This window comes from Muntiacus reevesi, chromosome 12, assembly GCF_963930625.1.
Source record: "Muntiacus reevesi chromosome 12, mMunRee1.1, whole genome shotgun sequence".
In the NCBI taxonomy this organism is placed as follows: Eukaryota; Metazoa; Chordata; class Mammalia; order Artiodactyla; family Cervidae; genus Muntiacus; species Muntiacus reevesi.
Genome location: NC_089260.1, coordinates 48,042,868 through 48,065,520, shown reverse-complemented (window position 1 = coordinate 48,065,520; position 22,653 = coordinate 48,042,868). Strand labels below are relative to the sequence as shown.

The 22,653-nt window shown below is 38.0% G+C and overlaps 1 protein-coding gene across 5 annotated transcripts in view; it reads right to left on the bottom strand.

The window, feature by feature from the left end:
* MYBL1 (MYB proto-oncogene like 1) overlaps positions 1 to 14,273 on the bottom strand; it is a 36,492-nt gene extending 22,219 nt beyond the window's left edge. For all 5 annotated transcript variants that reach the window (XM_065903133.1, XM_065903135.1, XM_065903138.1 and 2 more), the window contains exons 1-4: positions 13,831 to 14,273; positions 4,668 to 4,773; positions 4,271 to 4,342; positions 2,722 to 2,814 (exon numbers count right to left, since the gene is read on the bottom strand). In XM_065903133.1, coding sequence (XP_065759205.1) covers positions 2,722 to 2,814; positions 4,271 to 4,342; positions 4,668 to 4,773; positions 13,831 to 13,850 — 291 coding nt within the window. In that variant the 5' untranslated portion in view covers positions 13,851 to 14,273. The remainder of the gene's footprint in view (positions 1 to 2,721; positions 2,815 to 4,270; positions 4,343 to 4,667; positions 4,774 to 13,830) is intronic.
* Between the last annotated feature and the right edge of the window lie 8,380 nt (positions 14,274 to 22,653).

The following is a 22,653-nucleotide window of genomic DNA, read 5'->3' as shown; positions in this document are numbered from 1 at the left end:
CCAAAGAAAGAAAATCCCAAAGAATGTTCAAACTACCACACAATTGCATTCATCTCACAACGCTAACAAAGTAATGCTCAAAATTCTCCAAGCCAGGCTTCAACAGTAGGTGAACCATGAACTTCCAGATGTTCAAGCTGGATTTAGAAAAGGCAGAGGAACTAGAGATCAAACTGCCAATATTTGTTGGATCATCGAAAAAGCAAGAGAGTTCCAGAAAAACATCTACTTTTGCTTTATTGACTACACCAAAGCCTTTGACTGTGTGGATCACAACAAACTGTGGAAAATTCTTAAAGAGGTGGGAATACCAGACCACCTGACCTGCCTCCTAAGAAATCTGTATGCAGGTCAAGAAGCAACAGTTAGAACTAGACATGGAACAACAGACTGGTTCCAAATGGGGAAAGGAGTATGTCAAGGCTGTATACTGTCACCCTGCTTATTTAACTTATATGCAGATTACATCATGAGAAATGCTGGGCTGGTTGAAGCACAAGATGGAATCAAGATTGCTGGGAGAAACATCGACAACCTCAGACAAGCAGATGACACCACACTTATGGCAGAAAGTGAAGAGGAACTAAAGAGCCTCTTGATGAAAGTGAAAGAGGAGAGCAAAGAATCTGGCTTAAAACTCAACATTCAGAAAACTAAGATCATAGTATCTAGCCCCATCACTTCATGGCAAATAGATGGGGAAACAATGGAAACAGTGACAGACTTTATCTTTGGGGCTCCAAAATCACTGCAGACTGTGACTGCAGCCATGAAATTAAAAGACGCTTGCTCCTTGGCAGAAAAGCTATGACCAACCTAGACAGCATATTAAAAAGCAAAGACATTACTTTACCAAAAAAGGTCTGTCTAATCAAAGCTATGGTTTTTCCAGTAGTCATGTATGGATGTGAGAGTTGGACTATAAAGCTGAGCACCAAAGAATTGATGCTTTGAACTGTGTGGTGTTGGAGAAAACTCTTGAGAGTCCCTTGGACTGTAAGGAGATCCAACCAGTCCATCCTAAAGGAAATCAACCCTGAATATTCATTAGAAGGACTGATGCTGAAGCTGAAACTCCAATACTTTGGCCACCTGATGCAAAGAACCAACTCACTGGAAAAGACCCTGATGCTGGGAAAGACTGAAGGCGGGAAGAGAATGGAATCAAAGAGGATGAGATGGTTGGATGGCATCACCGAGGTGATGGACATGAGTTTGAGTACGCTCTGTGAGCTGGTGATGGACAGGGAAGCCTGGTGTGCTGCAGTCCATGGGGTCTCACAAAGTTGGACACAACTGAACAACTGAACTGACTGTCATAATATATATATATATATATAATGTTGCACATCTGAAACTAATACATAAGTGAAAGTGAAGTCACTCAGTCATGTCCCACTCTTTGCGACCCCATGGACTGTAGCCTGCCAGGCTCCTCCATCTGTGGGATTTTCCAGGCAAGAATACTGGAGTGGGCTGCCATTTCCTTCTCCAGAAACTAATACAAAATTATATCCCAATTTTTATTTATCTATTTTTTTAGGCCACCACCTATGGCATGTAGGATCTTAGCTACCAAACCAGGGATCAAACCAGTGCCCCGCACATTGGGAGTGTGGAGTCTCAACCACTGGATCGCCAGGGAAGTCCCATATATCTCAATTTTTAAAAAGCACTACCTTGATAGAATCTTAAAACATAATTCAAGAATCTATTTTTAATGCATTAAATCCAAACCACAAGTATAATTTAAAAAAACAATTTTACTAAAAATATTCCTTCAGCATTTGCCAAGTTCAAAAATTGATCCCAAACTTATCTAAATACAAGGTATTAAAGTGACCCATAAGTTAAATTGTTTCATACAAAATTAATATGAAATAACAGTAAAATGTTAAGACTTAAAGATTTTCTACTCTTACATTTTTTTTAATGCTTTAGCTGAAAGCCAAATAAATCATTTTGGAAACAGGAAGGATTTATAGTTACTGTCTATTCATTACTTTCTTTCTCAAACTGAAAGATACAAATCACACATTTTAAAACTTACCATTGGCCACCAAGTAAATCATATCAGTTCTGAGCCTAGTGAATTTTTTTTTTGAGTGGCAGTAAAAATGCTCTAATTTCCCAACTACATTAATAACATGATGCCATAAAGAGCATGAACTAAAGGGCAATTCTCAGAAGAGGACAGTAACTCTCCCATTCTTCTCACACTTTCATAACACAAAGAATTACCTTGGTTGTGAATGCTCCAGTTCTCTGGGAAAACGATGATAAGATATCTGTCTTACATGGGAGCCCATTTTAGGTTAAGAGGGAAAGTTAAAGAATAACTTCCTTATACCTCATGTTTTCATATAAAATAAGAATAAAATTAAATTCTGTTTTTAAAATGCTAACCGACTTTTCAGTAAGAAACTATGCCCTAAATGTCACTAACCTAAGTTCTAAAAAGGTGCCAAGCTGACAATATTTTTTATTCTACAAACCAAACTTTCAGACAGCAAAAGCTGTATTATATTACACTTGGTTTGACCCAATTATGAAAAAACTACATCTCAAAATACTCAATTTTCAATTCTAGTGCAAGCAGTACTCAGAGAACAAATCCAGGTGATTTAAACATATATTTATGTGACAAAAAAAAACAATGTATTAGTAAGAAAAAAAGCAAGTCCACCTACACAGTGAAAATAAAGAATATGAACATGTTACCCTCTGATCTTCTTCTTTAGTCCAGGGACCCTTTATCAATTCTGGATTTAAAACTTTCTGCCATCGATGCTGGCACTGAAAATCAGAACGATTCTGAAAGAATTTAGATGATTTTGTTAAAGAACAATTGTCTTCCAAACTTTCACAACCTTAAGAAGAACATTTCCAGTAATAATACATTCAATAGCATTCTCTAAAAATGCAGTATTTATTTTATATGTCTGTATCCCAATTCATTTTTAATTAAAGTTATCAGCACTGCTTAGAGTATAAATAAAAATTATATATTTGAAATTAAAATTTTTTATCTCTATACCCTGCCTGATAACACAGCAAAAAAAGCAAAACAACACAGATACTAACATAAAGACATGTACTGATGAATAAAAGGGAGTAAACAGACAATTAAACAATGCAGACGTACAAACTCAAACAGCATAGCAGCCTGGATTCATAGAGTATAGCAGTATCTAACTCTCCACAATTAAAAAAAAACCCATTACTAGACTACTGCATGGTATTTAAAGGATGTTTATAAATGATAACTCCAAGTTATCAAGAAAAAACTAAATATATCCAGATTGATATACATTATATATCAGTTAAATATTTAAGCAATGAAGTTCAAAAGGAAAATGAAATTTACCAGGGTAAAGCCTTATGTAGAAGCATGTCAAACTCGAAAAATGATTAATAAGTAAAGACTTATTTTTAGTCAATTCATGACCTAGTAAGTCCTGTGTATTACAAGGATAATACTAATAACACAACTTTTCCTTTAGTGATTTGGTTTCTAAAGATATTAGTTCATATACAGGATTACAGATAATTTAGAAGGACACAAATACAAATACTGTATTTAACCATAGCTCTCTCCTGGTGCCTAGTGGACCTGTTTTTATTCATACTGAGCATCTTCATATACAGCTTCGGTACATCAATGCTGATCCACTTTAAGGTTATCATTTCCTCAAAATAAGCATGTTGTTCTTGGATGTCCTTATAGCACTTCTCTGTTGACTACATTTGCTGTTATACCACTGAAGTTAAACTGATAAAGCTAATGTAAGCAGCTTTTCTAATTTAGATTCTATTTATTGAACATGTGCTAAATATAAGGCACTGTGCCAAACATCCTCTACGTTACTTCTAATTCTCACAGCAACATAGCTTCTTCTGGTTTTATTAGTTATCAAACTATTTCAATAGATTTAACTTCTCTCAAAATGTTTTAACATTGATTAGCAAATACTTATAAAGCCCTATCCAAACTTGGTATTGTTTTTGCTTTAGGTCAGTCATCTTTTTAGGTCTGTCCTCTCTTTATGTCAGTTATCTTTTTAGATCCCCGAATAAGCTAATTACTAAAAAAAAAAAAAAAACCAAACTTTTTCTAAGTTTCCAACTGTAGGAAGAGCAGAACGAAACAGCTGTTTTTAGGACGGGAACCTAAATCTAAAATAACGTATACACACTTCTGAAAAACAGCAAATGCAACCCCATGGCCTAAATCATTTGCGTTGGCAGTATAAGATAGTGTTTCACTTACTTGAAGGTGACTAGCAATTAGAGTCCAATCATCAGTTCCATGTTGTTCAACCAACTTCTTTAACTTGTCGTCCTATTAAAACAGGTTTATGAAAATGAAACCGCTTCCCCTCACCCTATTCCCCTATTTCTGAATATACTGTCCCATTCTTTCATGTCATATCTGGTGGCCATTTTTAGAAGCACTGAAGCCATTATCACACATGTTCTCCCATTTACTGAACTGATTCTGTCAGTCTCAACATCAACCTGCTCTTCATGTATGGTTGAAAAAGAAAAATGTGCATGTTAGTTGAAGGTAACTTTTCTCATGTTGTGTTTTTAAGTATCTTTAATAAATATCTTATTACTCAACAAATACAAGTATGGAATTAGTAAACCTTATTACACATAATCACCTCGTCTCTTGTCCATTTTACTCTGTTCCAGAGTTTCTTCAACCCTTTTTGTTGTGGTATTTCATAATCATGATCAGCATACTGAAGGTCATCATCCTCATCCTCACTGAAAACAACACAATTTGAAATCAAGAATTTTATTTAAATATGTGAATTCAATCACCGGATCTGAACACATAGTTACAACTAAATAAGCCACTCAGACTAGCAGACATATGTCCAATGAGATTACTCAAAGTATAAAAATATTAACAGCCACATAATGGACGGGAGCTATAGTGCTTACTGATACTAGAGGAATGAAGCTAGATATGTCAGCAAGGGCCAAGTGATAACCTTTACGTCATGCTAAGGAGTTTGGCCTTTATTCTTAATCTGATCTTTACCCTACAGAGTTAAAGGAATTTAAGTAAAGGAGTAAAAGGCAAATATCTTGTGTTTCAAAAAAAAAACACTGGCAGGAATGTGGAGAGATGGAGGAAGATCTTCCACAAGATGGAAGTAATCTTTCACAAGAATCCAAGTAAGGAATTATTAGGACCTGGCAACGCTAATGGTAAAATACAAAACACAGTCAGTTAAAAGACATAATGTAAGAAAGGAGCCATTTACAACACCAACAACAAAAAAGTTAAAATATGTAGGGAAATAATTTGAATATACAAGATCAAAATACAGTAAACTACAAAACACTATCAGGAGACAAAGAAGAACAAATGAAAAAACAATCAGACCACATTCTTGGGCATGAAAACAATATTACAGATGTCCATTCTCTATAAATTAATTCATAAATTTAAATTAAACGAATAAAAATACCAATAGATTTTCAGAGGAACTTAAGCTGATTCTATAGTTCATATAGAAAAACAAGCAGTAATACCCAGAAAAAATCTAAAAGGAGAGAGAGATAGAACTAGCACTACCAAATACCAGAAAATACTGCAGAGAACAATAATACTCAAATCAATGGAACAGAATAGAATATTCAGAAAAAAAAACTTACATGGGAATTTCATCAATTATAATATCAATCAGTGTAGTAAAGATGGACTTTTCAACAAAGGGTAAGACAGTGGGTAGTTATTTTAAAAAATAAAGCTAAAGTCCTACTTTAAAATAAAAGAATTTTAAAAAAAAGAAATAAAAGGATTCAGATGAAGCAAATATTCTACACTTTAAAAAATGAAAGCATAACAAGTACCTATTACGGTGAAAGTGAAAGTGTTAACTGCTCAGTCCTGTCCCGACTCTTTGCAACCCAATGGATTGGAGCCTGGCAGGCCCCTTTGTCCATGAATTCTCCAGGCAAGAATACTGGAGTGGGTTGCCATTTCCTTCTCCAGGGGATCTTTCCGATCCAGGGATCAAACCCGGGTCTCCTGCATTGCAGGCAGAATCTTTACCGTTGGAACTACCAGGGAAGCCCTATTAATATCCTTGAGTAGAAGAGATCTAAATGGACAAAAATCGAGAAACCATAAAAGAATAAATCAACTAAAGTCATGGCAGTAGCAACAGAAAGACACACATAAAACCGAAAAAAAAGTAGAAACAAAAGGATTTTGTTCAACTCATGAATATGAGAGACATGGAAAGAAGATTCAAGGACAACTCCAAAATTTTGGCTTTGGAAACATAGAGCTATCCACTGAGATAAGGAATAGAAGGAGGAAAAGAACTTTGGGAAGGAGAAGGGAATGAGGAGAGTAAGTAGCCTGGACTGATTTCAAGGTACCTGAGAAATACACAGGTGAATACTAGATATACCTACAAAGCATTGTCCAGTAGAAACATAATGCAAGCCACTTAAGTAATTTATTAGCAACCACAGTTTAAAAAACAGGTGAAATTAATTTTAATAATAAATAATATTTAACCCAATCTATTTTTAAGTGATCGATTCAACATGTAATCAACATAATCACAAATGTTTTACATTCTTTTCTTCTTACTTAAGTCTTTGAAATCTGGCATGGCATCGTCCAGGAGAAAAGAGAGCCAAAGGCAAAATAGAAAAATAACAAGAAGATGAAGCTGACAGAAACAGCCCGGAAGCAACAAAGTAAATTCCTAGCTACAGACACAGCTAACCAGGAAAATAAAAATAAAATTTTTTAGATGTAATAAAATAAAAAGTACACAGCAATTCAGACTAGTCATACATGAAGAGCTCAACAGCCACATGTGACCAGTGGCTCTCCTATTGGGCAGAGCAGATCTTAAAGACAACTGGGCATGTGGATCTTCTGCTCATCTCCAGCTCTAGGGGAGACTTAGTTTTGGCAATCACTAGCACGCAGACAAAAGTTAAAGCCACGAGAGCACAAAACCCTAGAAAAGAGAGCAGGTCTTAACGATAAACTGAATTAGAGAATTCTGAGTAGTCAGTGGACTGAATCAAGATATGAACATCTGAAAATAACATGAGCTAGTATTTATTTAACCTTTCTGAGTAACAGACATTGTGGAAAATGAAGGCCTAGATTTAATATATATTTTTTACAGAGCCTTTGCAGGAACTTCTAATTTCCTTGATTTGTCAATTCCATCTGACCAAAAATTATTATCTGACGACACCAAAATCCCCCACCCAACTATCTGTGACACCTAATTGCTTCTCTAGTTCAATGCACTTCAGTATTCCAATGCTTTCTCCCCTAAAGCCAATGTTTACTTAATAATCTGCCAGTCCTTCATTTCTAATATATGATTGTTTTGATAAACTATGCTGAAAATAAAAGCACAGGTTTAATTAAAGAAATACCTGTTATTTGCAGCCATCTTCAGCTATCAGAAATATCACCTGATTAACTATGATTAAATTGCTAAGTTGGAGACGGTTCAGGATGCAACGACATCAAAATTTCTAAGGCAGCTATTAAACCTGATAAAACGCCACACCAAAGCTTACTGTCCACTACATGCACTCATGGCATCTATGCTTCCCAACCAAACAACTCAGGAGTGCAAAGACCATGTCTAATACGTTCACCTCTCTGCACCAAGCCCAGGACTTGACCATTCAAATGTGTGTATAATTACTGAACGATCTTACTTACTCTTTCACCTCCTCCAACTATTCTGTATTCCAAAATTACCTCACTCTTTACCAACCCAATCAAAACTTCCACCTCCCTCAATATAGATGATCTCAAATTGATATGAGAAAAAAAAAACTTTTTTGTTAAACAAATTAAAATACCTCCAAGAGGAGGTGAAAAATACTCCCATAAAAAGAACTTTCAAAATCCAAATGCACCGCCAAGTGGTAGAATTTTAAGAAGCATAAACCTGCTGAAACAAATGTAAAGAAAATATTCAGTACAGAAGGTGTTCTTTGACGTATCTACCAATACAGCCTAACCTTTCCTACCACTGTTCCCCACAACATTAACACTTCCAGCCTTCTCAAATAGCCGTCAGTTATGGTTTTTACAGGTTCCCTCTTTTATTCCCTTTTCTCACACCCCAACAGCTTCCCCAACAGCATATTTTAAAATTATGCTTTAAAAATTAGGTTATTTGAAAATAACTTTAAATTTAGGGACTCATTCATATAAACTTTGATTATTCACAGAAATACCTACATTAATCTGTACAAAATTCACCATAAGGTTCTTATCAAAACATTTTAAAGATAATGTGTCCAGAAATGTTGTTTTGGTCAAAAGACTAGTTTCCAAGGAATGATCTTCCTGAAAACCTGTTCATTTTAACTTTAAAAATCTGCCTTATTTTTTAACCACATACTTGATTTGTGAGAAATTTCTATTTCTACAAGAGGTTTCATTATCTGTTTTGCAAGAGCATGGCCATCATGTTCAGGAAGCTGGGTTTTTTGAGTGGTTGAGTGTGAGGGAGGATTAAAGCAGAATTCTTAGAATCCATCTCTCTACCACTGGGACTTTCCTAGAATCTATCTACCTAACTACTTCTTGGTGCGAGCATTTAGTTATTTCTGTATTATTTACGCAATTGTTAAAAGGATGATAAAACTTTCAAGTAAGCGTGACAGAAAAGATCCTAGAAAATTATCACTAGCTACTCCTTGGAAGGAAAGTTATGGCCAACCTAGACAGCATATTAAAAAGCAGAGACATCACTTTGTCAACAAAGGTTCGTCTAGTCAAGGCTATGGTTTTTCCAGTGGTCACATATGGATGTGAGTGTTGGGACTATAAAGAAAGCTGAGCGCCAAAGAATTGATGCTTTTGAACTGTGGTGCTGGAGAAGACTCTTGAGAGTCCCTCGGACTGCAAGGAGATCCAACCAGTCCATCCTAAAGGAGATCAGTCCTGGGTGTTCACTGGAAGGACTGATGTTGAAGCTGAAACTCCAATACTTTGACCACCTAATGCAAAGAGCTGACTCATCTGAAAAGACCCTGATGCTGGGAAAGATTGAGGGCAGGAAGAGAAGGGGATAACAGAGGGTGAGGTAGTTGGATGGCATCATCGACACAATGGACATGGGTTTTGGTTGACTCTGGGAGTTGGTGATGGACAGGGAGGCCTGGCATGCTGCGGTTCACGGGGTCACAAAGAGTCAGACACAACTGAGTGACTGAACTTAACTGAACAACATAAAGATGCCTAAGGATGCCTACGTTTTGCAAAGAAAAATGGGAAGGGATAAAACCCACGAATAACCTCACCAATGTTCTACTTTTACCACTTAACAGTGAAAAAGTTTCATTGCTTAATAATTGTTGAAGTGAAGTGAAGTCAAAGTCACTCAGTCAAGTCCGACTCTTTGCAACACCATGGACTATACAGTCCCTGGAATTCTCCAGGCCAGAATACCGGAGTGGGTAGCCCTTCCCTTCTCCAGGGGATCTTCCCAACCCAGGTTCATTGCAGGTGGACTCTTTACCAACTGAGCCTATCAGGGAAGCCTTAATAATGGTTAGACACCATCAAAACATTAAACACCACCAAAACAAATCATATTTCATTTGCTTTATTTGCCTTATTTTTCTGCTTTTTATTTCATTTTTTAGTATTTCTGTATTGTAGCAATCAATGCTGGCAATATCTAATAGCTAAATAAAGTCAACTTTCTACTATCTATCTATAAATAGATAAACCATTTCTAGCCTAGAGTGACTAATCTAGAAGACAGTAAAAATAGGTGAAATTATTTCTCCAGTCACAAGGCAAAAACAGAAGAGGAATTTGGTTTCTGAATCTCTCTCCAAGAACTGGTTTCCAGAATCATTCTGCCAGTTTTATTTTTTAAGTCAAAGAAAATATTTATTCTGTAACTGTCTAATATATAACCTAAATACTATGTTCAAAAACTTTTGTAGATTATGAACAAAGCGATTAGGGTAACTATGAAACAACAAAAGGAAGCACAGACACACACACACACACACACAAATATTATGACTCAACAGACCAGGAAAATTGTGTAAAAGTAATTCTACACTGGGGTTAAGCTAATAGGATGTGATACTCAGAACTTTCCCTGTGAAATAATACAAAAACTATTCACACTTGGCAATATCAAGATAAAACATTCAAGAGAAGTTCAATTTTAAAGGACATCAATAATTCCACCTGAAAAGATTAAAATGAGGTGTGCCAAAGAATTTGAAATTGTTTAAAATTTATTTGAATAGAAACTATAGATTTGAAATTAGAGAATTATCAGTAGTTCTACAAAATTTGTTCTAGCAAAACCACTTCAACTTGACAGTATTTTAAATTAAACTGCATCAAGCCTAAATATTTTTATTATAATCAAAGAATACATCTTTATTATACTGTCTTGACAGGATAACTGTGCATTTGCATTTTTTAAGTTCAATCAAATTCAACGCATGAAAATTTACCAGCTTGATTTAATAAAGTGAAATCAGGCCACCCAGTGGTTAACATGATGTACTGCATACATGAATATCACTTTCAAATCTAGACTGCAGCCCATTAAGACAAATTGGACTTCATCTGACCTGAATAGCAATAATGAAATACATACTGAAGAGAGATCTACCTAGAGATCGGTAAACAAAAACAATGTGAGAACATTTCTATTTTATTCCATTAGTATGTGTATATTTTTAAATGAGGAAAGGTGATTTTTACAAAGAGTTCAAAATAGGAAATATATTAAAAGACTTATAGACCACAAAATCCAAACTTTTTATATTAAGAGACAAAAAACTGGGATATAGAGTTTACTTGCTTTCTCCAAATAATACTGCTAATTACAAAGCTGATTAAACATATCAGTTCTCATATTCCAGTATTCTTTCACCCACGACACCCATCTCACTAGAAGCAACACAGTAAAATTGCTTCCTATGCACACACATACCCCATGGAAAAACATATTCTAATTCAAGAGTTGGCTTTTGTCTTTCCAGTTTAATGTAGTTGCCAGTCATCTCAAGGGTAAATACCTGAATCTGTTACTACTTAAAAACATCTTCTAGCTTCTAAATGACATTTTTAAAGCTAATTTTTAAGAGTGGAACTGGCTTTTAAAATCTAAACTTACTTACTTAATACATAAGTATGGTTAAATATCAAGTACACATTAATAACATATATACCAATTTTAGTACTGCCTGTAAATTATGTCATTAAAATGGGACATAAATTAGGTCCCCCAATGGGACCTAAAACTATTTAAAGTCACAACACTAAATAAACTTTTTCCTCTATGTAAATCGAGGTCAGAGATACTACAGCTATCTTAAACAATGATCAAAAGAGCTAATATCCTCAGCTGTTTCTCCCTGAGGTAACAGTTTTTTTACTTTTTTTTTTTTCAGATCATACAGGAAGGGTTATTACAGGATTTATGCCTGTAGTCTTATGCAAAACTTTTATACAGCAAAGTATAGAGTTTTCAGTCAAACAGTTCAATGATTGTTTAGTGGAGACTTCAAAGTGACTGACTCATGTCTTTTCTCATTCAACTATAAATTAGATTCACATTTATTAGTAAAATGCTTAGTTAAAGGCATGAGACTAGGCTTCGCTGAATAAAGATTATTTATCCTTCAAAACATTTCATATTCTATTATTTTCTAGGGCAAATAAGTCATATTTACATATACAAGAAATAGAATTTAGAGAACAAAACACATTCAAGGATGAAGACCCTAAGAAATACACCATTCAGAGATGACAGTTTCTCATATCTACCCATATATTCACATAGGGAGTGTAGTTTCACTACATTTAATTACTCCAGACTTATGACTCTTCCAATCATTCTATAATAATTTCAATTAACTTATACAGCTGACAGGAATAAAAGTCAATAGTACCATTAATATTTAGATCTCAAAGCTCACAATATTGTCAATAAAACAAAATAACTTACACTAGCAAATTAATCATGAAATCACTTTCTTCTTAGCCTATTATTATGAAGCATACACAAATTATGGACGAAAAACTAACTGAAGAAGGCAGGTTTCTGACATTCAAGTATCCATGTCTAACCATAACTAACTGTTGATGACAGCACTAGCCAAGAAACTGTTTCAAATAAGATTAACATCAATACGGACAAGTAGATAATGCTGCACACTGATACAAACTCCTGTTACCGAGTTGACATATTCATCTGTCATCTTGCTTAAAGAAGGATGTTTAAAAATTCAAAAGAAAAGGCCTAAATTAATACCTCAGTAATTATAGTTACAGGAGCTTTTAATATCTATCTTTTCTGAAGATGGACAAGTCAGGTCCTTGATGTTCTAGAGCAGTAATTCTCACCTGGGTGATTCTACCCCCCAACAGACATTTGGTGGTAATATATGAAGACATTTTTCTGATTGTCACACCTGGGGAAGTGAGGTGTTACTGGCATCCATGGGACAGAGGCCAGGGATGCTGCTATACATTCTACAAAGCACAGGACAGCAATCCCCACTGCCCCCACCACTGCCTTCCCAATACAAAGAATTATCTGATCCCAAATATTAACAGCACCTAGGTTGAAAATCCTCTTCAAGTGTGTGTGTGTGTATTTGTTCCACTTCAAAAGTTTGATCTATTCTGTAGTTGGTACAAAATACTAATCTAACAGGGACTTAATTACATTCTATGCTGATTTCTGCAAAAATACCTTACATATAGTAGATGCTTAATAAATGAATAGCGCAACAAATACTATGGTGTGACTGATTGTTGACAATTTTTAACAGACATCTGAAATGAATGAAGTTACTACTAAATTTCAACTTGGGAAATACACCTCTAATTGAGACTTTGAAGTTGTGGATCCAGATAAATAAAACCATTTGGAAACTCTGTCAAACAACTTTTCATATTTATTGAATAACACTGACAACTAAAAGACACCCTGGTGTTTTTTGTCATATGAGTGATTCCTACACACTCAGTTTAGGAGTAGCTACTAGAGTGACCTTTAAATAAAACCGAAATGCATAAATACACCCTAGCAAGTTTTCCAAAAACCACCACCACCAAAGAAATGCCCTACCTCTATGCAGCCCTCAGGTACAGTCAGAGTTCAAGGCACACACAAAATATTAAGCGAATCAAACATTGTTTTACTTTAAGATCAAGCTACTGGTGTTAACAGTGTGACATCTTCCCAGTAGAAGGAAACTGTGACCATGGGTATGGTAATCACAGTAAACATCAAAAAAAGTACTCTCTCCTCAGCTATTCCTCAGAGGACTTCCACATCTTTCAGGGTAGCAGAGGGGTCCCCAACCCACGTGTATCACAGAGCCCCTGTTTGTAACTGGCTCAGGAATTCAGAGAGAGAGGTCCTAGAAACAGCATTTTCAGGCCCGGGCAGGACACCACCACCTTCCGGTGCGGAGCGTATTCCCTGAAAGCGCACCGACTTACCTGCCAACAAATCCCAAGAAGCGGCTGTGGGACAGTGGGAGGCTGGACGTGCGCTGTGGGGAGAATCGACTCCAAGGAGTCGCCAGGGCATCTATTACTCACTTTTAGAGTCCGAAATGCCCTGGTCCCCAACTCTCCACACGTCACGGCTGCGCTCTGGCCAGTGGGCCGAGGCGGCTGTAGGGCAGCGGGAAGGAAAACTTCTGCCCCGGCCTTGGAGGGCCCGGGTAGGCGCGGGGGGAAAACTCAGCGGGAATGGAAAGGGAATCTGGGCCGAGGCTGTGCCCAAAGGCCTGGGCGAAAGGGATGTCACCCACCTGCGCGACCTCTTCGCCATCCTTCAAATACCGCATAGGCGCGGGCTGGGCGGGGACGCGGGTCAGCCTCCTCCAGCCTCGGGCGAATGCTCCTTCTCCCCGACCCTCCCCCGCCGCTTCCCTCGCTCCCGCTCCGAGGCCGACCGAGTGCGGAACGCAGGTCCCCGGCAGGGCAGGACGGAGGGAGGCAGGGGCGGACCGCGACCCGCCCCCGGCCCGCAGCACCGCTCCTTAGCCCCGGCCCGGCCCGGTCAGGGGTGCCCCCAACATGTCAGCAGGCGCGCTCCCTCTCTCTCCTGGCCCCTTCTGCCGTCTCTTAGCCTCCTCGCCTCGGTCCCTGCGCGGCTCTGCCGCGGGCGCCGACCCCCGCCCTCTCCCCGCAGCGGGCAGCTCTGCAGGGCTCTTAGCCTCCTGCAGGGTTTTGTCCGCACCGCCGAATCTCGCGCCCAGCCTCCCTCAAGAGCCGCCGTTTGAATCTGCGCACGCTGCCCCAAACCTCATTGGCTGTGGCGGCCGCACGCGGGGGAACGAGGGCGGGGTGGGGAGAGCGCGCGCGACTGAGGGCGGGGCTGGGGAGCTGGAAGCCGGGACTGGAACTCGCGGGAGTCCGGGAAGGAGCTGGGAGCCAGGGGGTGTGGCCACAGGCCCGGCTCACAGGTCTTGCTGTGACAGGACCCGGAGCGCCCCGAGCGCCACACCCGAGGGGGCGGGGCGCCAAGGGCCGCGCGGGGCCTGCTGGGAAAGTGAGTTCCAGACTCTCCGAGAGGCGTGTCCGGAAGCGGCGGCTAGAGTCCAAGCTTCTCCCGGAGCACGGAGGGAGGGTGTCTCTGGGGCTTGAGCTGTCCCGTCCACCGCAGCCTTCTCTCGGCCACAGCGCATCAGTTCTCGGGGGCATCCCTCCTCACTAGTTGGGAGGCTCAGTCTTTGGATTTGAGACAAACCTAACCATAAAATTTGCGCGGCCGTTACTGTTTAAGCAAAAATGCGAGCTTTTTTTTTTTTTTCCCCAGACATCATAACTACTGATCTAGCGACGACTCTGTAGCGGGAAGGAGCAGGAGTGTGACAGGTGAAAAAGTTTTTAGTTAGACACATGGAACGGGAAAGGGAGATAATCCGGGTCTACAGCTGGCCTTCAAAGTATTTAATCTCCTATCCGACTCTTCGGGAAATAACTGCTGCGCTCGGTGAAGGAGCCCTGGTCCAGAAGGAGAATGCAGAAAGGCAGAAGCAGACTGGGAATTTCGCCCAGATAAATGAGTAGTCAACGGTAGAAGGTGACCTTCTCTCGCAAGAAAGACGGGAGGAAGGGGGGAACCGCACTCCAGGACCTTCTGGCAGTTACTACTCTAGAGGTTTCAAGACTAATACCTACGAAATGCTCAGTTCAAGCAGCATGGAAATAGATTAACTACAGTAACGATTAGAAATGGTAAAGGATGCAAATTTGCAAGGTAACATGCTCTACTGCATAGAGCACGAAACCACGTTAATATTGTAACAGACTTATATTTTGCTATTTTGAAATTTTACGCATCAGTTTTTGCAAATCAGAGATGCAGGTGCAAATGTGTACTAAGAAGAGCTTGCATGCACTACTTTCAAAACTTAAAACACCTGCCTTTTTATAGTTCCTTTTTCTCAAGGTATGGATTCTGGTAAGGTAAAACAGCCTTTCTTTCAAATCATTCCTTACTATGTCGCTAGTTCACTTAAAAAAGAAAACCTAATTTAGAAAGTAATGTCTTTTGAAAACAATGTTTTCTTTACTCCTGGGCCATGCATTGCTCCGCTTATTTACATCCTAACAAGAGGCAGAGATTCTGCTATATTTTAGGCTGTAGTCGGTTTTATACAGAATACTATTTTAGAGCTTGAAGAGAGTTATTTTAGATTTTGACAGCGAAGCGAATTCTTTTCATTTTAGAGATAGAGAAAATGATTCCTCAGAAAGATAACATTGCAGATTCATTTAAATTACTTACAAAAAAACAAAATGTGAAAAAAAAAATGTGGGCAAGTGGTTCATAGTTATTTGAGTACACATACTCAAAGATACCATAACCTGTGACTTGGTTTTTTTTTTTTAAATCAAAACATATCTTTAATAAATAAATTTTATTTCTCAAAACTCAGTAATGAGAAAAGCAATAAAAAATGGGCAAAAGATTAGGGCAGACACTTCACCAAAAAAGATATACAAATGGCAAATAAGTAGCATGTAGGTGCTCCACATCATTAATCATTAGAGAAATGCAAAGTAAAAGCACTGGAGGTACCACTGAACAGCTTTTAGAATGGGAGGGGGAATACTGTACTAGTGTTGGTGGAAATGAAGAGGCCAAGCAAATATAACTTTCATACATTGCTGATAGGAAGGCAAATGAAACAGCCACTTTGGAAAACAGATGTTTACAGTGGCCTTATTTGTAATCACCAAAAGCTGAAAACACAAGGAACATTGTCACACATGTACTCCTCAGCACTCCAGGGGTTTATTTTGAATAGTCTGTAAATGCTTCCCAAGTCTTTCCACAGAAATAGAGGGGGAAATACCAAACAGGGGCAAAGGCTGGGGACGAGTGCTGGAAATTTCCTTGAAAACTGTCTTAGTTTTAAAAACTCATTTGTAACTATAAAAATGAGTTTTAATTATGTACTGATTTACTTTCTCACTCCAAATCTTTAAATAAATCACCTCATTATTACTAACAGTAAATAAATAAGCAGAAGGTACACCATGCTTATCTTTCAGATGACTGTACCAGCTTCTTATCCTAGAAAGGCCAAGTACTCCAAAGATTTGCCAGTGTTAGTGTGAAAAGCTTACGCTGGTTTAATATAGTACCTAATACAGTGTAGTTTCAATAGAGCTGTATAAACCACTTCCATGATTAGATTTTGTCTATCTATTATTAGATTGTCCAGCCCCTAGAATAGTGATGCACTCAGATGCACAATATAACTGCAAAATGAATGGAAAAATAAAAGTAAGTACATAAGTAAATATGCTTAGTTCAGTTCAGTTCAGTCACTCAGTCGTGTCCGACTCTTTGCGACCCCATGATCCGCAGCACGCCAGGCCTCCCTGTCCATCACTAACTCCCAGTCCACCAAAACCCATGTCCATTGTGTCGGTGATGCCATCCAACCATCTCATCCTCTGTCATCCCCTTCTCCTCCTGCCCTCAATCCTTCCCAGCATCAGGGTCTTTTCATATGAGTCAGCCATATGGCCATCAGGTAGCCAAAGTATTAGAGTTTCAGCTTCAACATCAGTCCTTCCAGTGAACACCCAGGACTGATCTCCTTTAGGATGGACTGGTTGGATCTGCTTACAGGGATGCAAAAAGTACAAATTAAACCAGATTTGAAATACCATTTTATGACTACTAAGGTAGCAAAATTTTTCTAAATCCTGCCAACAAAGTCTGAATAAATCTTTGATGTTAGTATTGAAACTGGTGTAACCCTTTTGGAAAGCAATACAGAGCAAAAGCCATAAATGTGTGCACAGCCTGTGACAACAATTTAGCTTTAGAAATACAATTCAATACAAGCAAAAAAAATGGGCTTCAATGCTAATAGTAGTATATTCCATTAGAACCCCAGTTTGGAAGCATTCACGTTTTTAGACTAGTTTAAATGGTTCGTCAGCAGGGGGGAAAAAAGTTGTATAGCCAGTAAAAAAATAGTATAATATTAAGGCAATGCCATTAAATGGCTATTACACTACTAGGCCCTCCTTGGTGCTTCACATGCCTTAGTCTTAGGTAACACCACAACTGCTATAATCGGAACAACCCTATGAGATAGTTACTGTTATTTTCATCCACTTTATAAGTGAGGAAAATCAGGTACCAAAAGGTTAATTTGTCCAGGGACATACCTTAACAGAACCAAGATTTAAATTAGAACCCAAACTGTAAATCACTCTACTACCTTAATATCTATGGGCATTCAACTATAAGTATAGTGTAGGTGTAGAAACAGTGTGATATAGTGCAAAGAAATAGCAGAACTGTATAATTTGTATGATGTCATTTATGTAACAAAAACTCAGGGGAGTATATATGTGAAGATGTGCCTAATAGTCTAGAAGGCAATCTGTGGAGCTCTATGGAAATCATTCCAAACTGTTGAACAGTGTTTTATTTTGCAGAGAGGAATGAGACGGGAACAGAACAGGCTTTAACTTTTTACCACATATACTTTTGTATGGTTTGACTTTGCTTTTAATCATAAATTCCATGTTTCTTTTTTAATTAAAAAATTACTTTATGATAAACTCTAAAAATTGCTGAAAATCCTAGAAAGAAATAAAACACATATGGTATATAAAACTTGTTCCAGTATTGATAATGCCAAACAAGCAAGCTTTGGCAGAATAATGAAACCATATATTATGTATTCAATATGAAAACCAAATCAGGTTTAGAATTCTATTTTGAGGGACCTCCCTGGTGGTCCAGTGGCTAATACTATGTATTCCTAATGCAGGGGCCTAGGTTTGATCCCTGCTCGGGGAACTAGATCCCACATGCCACAACTAAGAATCCATGAACAGCAACTTAAGACCTGGTACCACCAAATATTTTTTAAAATAAATGTTTTTAATATGTAAATATATTCTGTACAATGTCTGTCTCCCCACTTTACATTTACATAACAAATCTCTACTGTACATTTAGGGTGCTATTTTAAATTTAATGGAAGTTATAAATAGAAACCATCCAAACATAAGCAGCTAGAGAATTCTTAGTTTGGCTTTTAAAGGCAAAAAATAAGGGTGGTTGAACTGCAAGAAAGAAATACTATAAGAAAAAAAATATTTTAAAGTATCCCAGCTTCAACTCCGTATTCATTGCTTCTATCCTTTTCTGGTAGATAGAATAATGCCCCCCCCACCCCCCGAAGAATTGATGCTTTTGAACTGTTGTGTTGGAGAAGACTCTTGAGAGTCCCTTGGACTGCAAGGAGATCCAACCAGTCCATCCTAAAGGAGATCAGTCCTGGGTGTTCATTGGAAGGACTGATGTTGAAGCTGAAACTCCAATACTTTGGCCACCTGATGCGAAGAGCTGACTCATTTGAAAAGATCCTGATGCTGGGAAAAATTGAGGGCGGAAGGAGAAGGGGACGACAGAGGATGAGATGGTTGGATGGCATCACCAACTCAATCGACGTGGGTTTGGGTGAACTCTGGGAGTTGGTGATGGACAGGGAGGCCTGGAATGCAGCGGTTCATGGGGTCGCAGAGAGTCAAACATGACTGAGCGACTGAACTGAACTGAACCCTCCAAATATGTCCACTTCCTAACTCCCAGAACCTGTGATCATATTACCTTAATGGCAAAAGAGACTTTGCAGATGTAATTAATGATCTTGACAGAGTTTGGAATATCTACATGGACCCAGTGTAATCACAAATGTCCTTTAAGAGTGGAGGAGGTAAACAGAAGAATCTGAGAAATTGAAGATGTTATGCTGTTAGCTTTAAAAATGAAGAAAAGGGTCATGAGCCCAGGCATGCAGACAGCTTCTAGGAACTAGAAAGTCAGGGAAACAGATTCTCCTCAAGCCTCCAGAAAGGAACACAGCCCGCTGACACCTTGATCTTAGTCCAGGGACATGCTGTCTGTACCTCTGATCTCCAGAACTTCAGAATAATAAATTTGTATTGTTTTAAGCCACTAAATTTGTGGTGATGTGTTACAGCAGCAGTAATACAATAAGAGAAATAGGAAACTACCTGCTCTGAAATTGTCAACATTTTTGACCCGGTATAATAAAAATAGTGGTTTCTCTTCAAAAAGTAATCTTTCACAGTGTGTAAATTTTAGCCCTTACTTACAGCAAATGAGCCTACTAGCTGAGGTTTTTAAATAAAAGTTAGGAATCCAAGATAAGGGAGAGGGTACTTCGCAAAAGGAAGTGAATTTAGAAAATTCTGGAAATTTGTGGTGATTGAAGGTCATTACCGCCATTCAGACTGCCAGGCCTAGAAACAGAAAAATGAGACAGTGCACAAGGAAAAATTATGTTGAGTTCCGGTCAAAGTTCAAACAGGCAGTTAAGTGAAAAACCTGATAATTATTTAAGCCTGGAACCAACTCCTTTTTACTTATAAACACAAGTATTCAAAGTATCGGGGGATTTTGCACTCTTTTAAAATATACCGACTATATCCAGAAGCATAACTACTATGTAAACCAGGGCAAGACTGTATTTTACTTTATTCAGACTTAAGAGTTGTTGGCCTATTTTAGAAAATCACACCAATGAAGGTATTAAGACACTCAAGATTTTAAGACACTAATACAGCCCACCGATATCTATTTGCAGCTATTGTCTACATATATATCAGTTGGGTTAGTTGTGCTTCAGAGAGATTTTATTATAAATCTCTTCTGTTTCTCATATTATAGGTAGAGCATTCAATTGGCTTTTTAAATTATCTGAATTTCAATAGGATATAAGGACTAGAATATATTATTATACAAGGGGGATAGTGGCTCCAGGAGGGCTGAAAATATTGATCTAAATATTATCTGAAATCCATCCATATTCCTCTCTGTATCTGCAGTATTTTGTTCTTTCAGTCAAACATTTTGTGGTGGGGATGGGAAGCTCATATTTCTTAAAAGGTGTTTCAACTTCACTACCCAATTAGTCTTAAGTCTTTTCACAATCTAACCTTTACCACCATCACACCATTGAAATTGTGGCTGTAAAAGTCACCAACCCCTGTTAAAACCAATGGACACTTGGAGGAAGAAATCTGTTTTGCCTGAACTTTCTATAGGATTTGACATCATTACTCCCTTTTGCTTGAAACTTTGGAAAGGATGGGCTCACACCCAAGTCATTTGTGTCATCAGCACATGCTGTCAGTGAGTGAGACCATGATGACCCAGTCACCAGAACAAGACACTAACAACTGTTAACAGCTTGTAGTAGAAATGGAGGTCTTCAGAGGCTCCATGACTCAACTTAGGTCAGAATGTGTTAGTCACAGAGCACAGACTATCAGTTCAGATTTCCAGTGTTGGTGTGGTCATAAAGCTCTTGCCTAAAAACTGGAACACACAACCATTCAGTTTTTAGCTCATTAATTATATACCACAAATAAAGCAAGGTTTAAAATAATGTTATGCTCTGAAAGTGAAAGTGAATTCACTGTCTTGTCCACCTCTTTTGTGACCCCCATCGACTGTAGCCTACCAGGCTCTGCTGTCCATAGCATTTTCCAGGCAAGAGTACTGGAGTGGGTTGCTATTTCCTTCTCCAGGAGATCTTCCCAACCCAGGGATCAAACTCGGGTCTTCTGAATTGCAGGCAGACTCTACTGTCTGAGCCACCAGGGAAGCCCTAGGTATGATTTATCCCATTTAAATGGCAACTGAGTTCTTGAGTTACATTGATGAATAAATAACAGTAGTAGCAAACATTTTACAGTTGACTATATGTCTGTGAGTCACTCAGTTGTGCGCCTCTTCAACCCCATGGACTATACAGTCCTTGGAATTCTCCAGGCCAGAATACTGGAGTGGGGTAGCCGTTTCTTCTCCAGGGGATCTTCCCAACCCAGGGATCAAACCCAGGTCTCCCACATTGCAGGCAGATTCTTTACCAGCTGAGCCACCAGGGAAACCCTTACTGTAAGTCAAGAAAACTATTCTAATCATCTGATATGTGTCCACTGGTTTTATCCTCACAAAAACGCCGGGAGCAGATGTTATTATCCTCCTCCCAGAGATGAAACTGAAGCACAAGGGTCACATAGTAAAGAGTTGCCAGGGCTCAAATCTATAAGGCTATTCACTGACTACTAAATTAAACAATCTAACAAAATGGACATTAAGCATATACCTTAAAATTTAAAATATCAGTTGTGTTGATTGTTAAGCTATACAAGTGTTATTTAATACTATTTTCTATATTTTCCTTCATTATCTCTAGCATTAAAAAACACAAAAACAAGTTCTCTATTAGAACTCTTTAACAAATGTGATTTGTTAAATCATGTGATTTATTAATCATGTGATTCAGTAAGCATCACATGACCCAATTATGTATATGTCTAAGGAAACTTTGCTTGCTTTTTTCTAGTTGGATCTATTTCATTTGCACTGAAATCTGCATTAAGGGGAGAAATCACTGTCCCTGTATGATATTCCATTGAAAGAAGATTTTTTTAAAAAAAACTTTTTTACACTAAGAATTCCTTTATAAAACTGAACTATATTTTCATGCATTTTAATAATTAGATATGATTCCAGGAAACTAAAGAATAAAAAAATTAGTTTAAAAAGTTAATACGGAGAAGTTGAGGGGGAAATCAGTATGTATTAACTTATAGTTTTATTACTGATATAAAACTTTCAAATACTGTACAGTGAGGTGTGTTGTAGAACTCTATATAGATATGATACACTATTACCAATTATTACTCAAGTGTAATATATATAGCAATCACAAAATCAGAAAATAATGGATAACAGCCAGTGCCTTAGGGATGGTAGAACATCTATACTATTTTATTCAGCAGTTAAAGCACTTGCTACTTAATTTTTTCTAAATATTTACACTATTACACTTATTTTTACATATTCTAAATAACATTTCCCTCCGAAAAGCAGATCCTCCAGCTCTTGGCACTAATTCTCAAAGTCAAATGAACCTAAAAATACTGACAACCTTTTCAGGCTTTTATTGCTCCACCACAGGCATAAAAGCTCAGGAAGGGACTTGTGCATTCTAAAGGAAAGTATGCAATACCTTAAAATTTCAAATACTAAGTAATTGATACTCACAAGCACA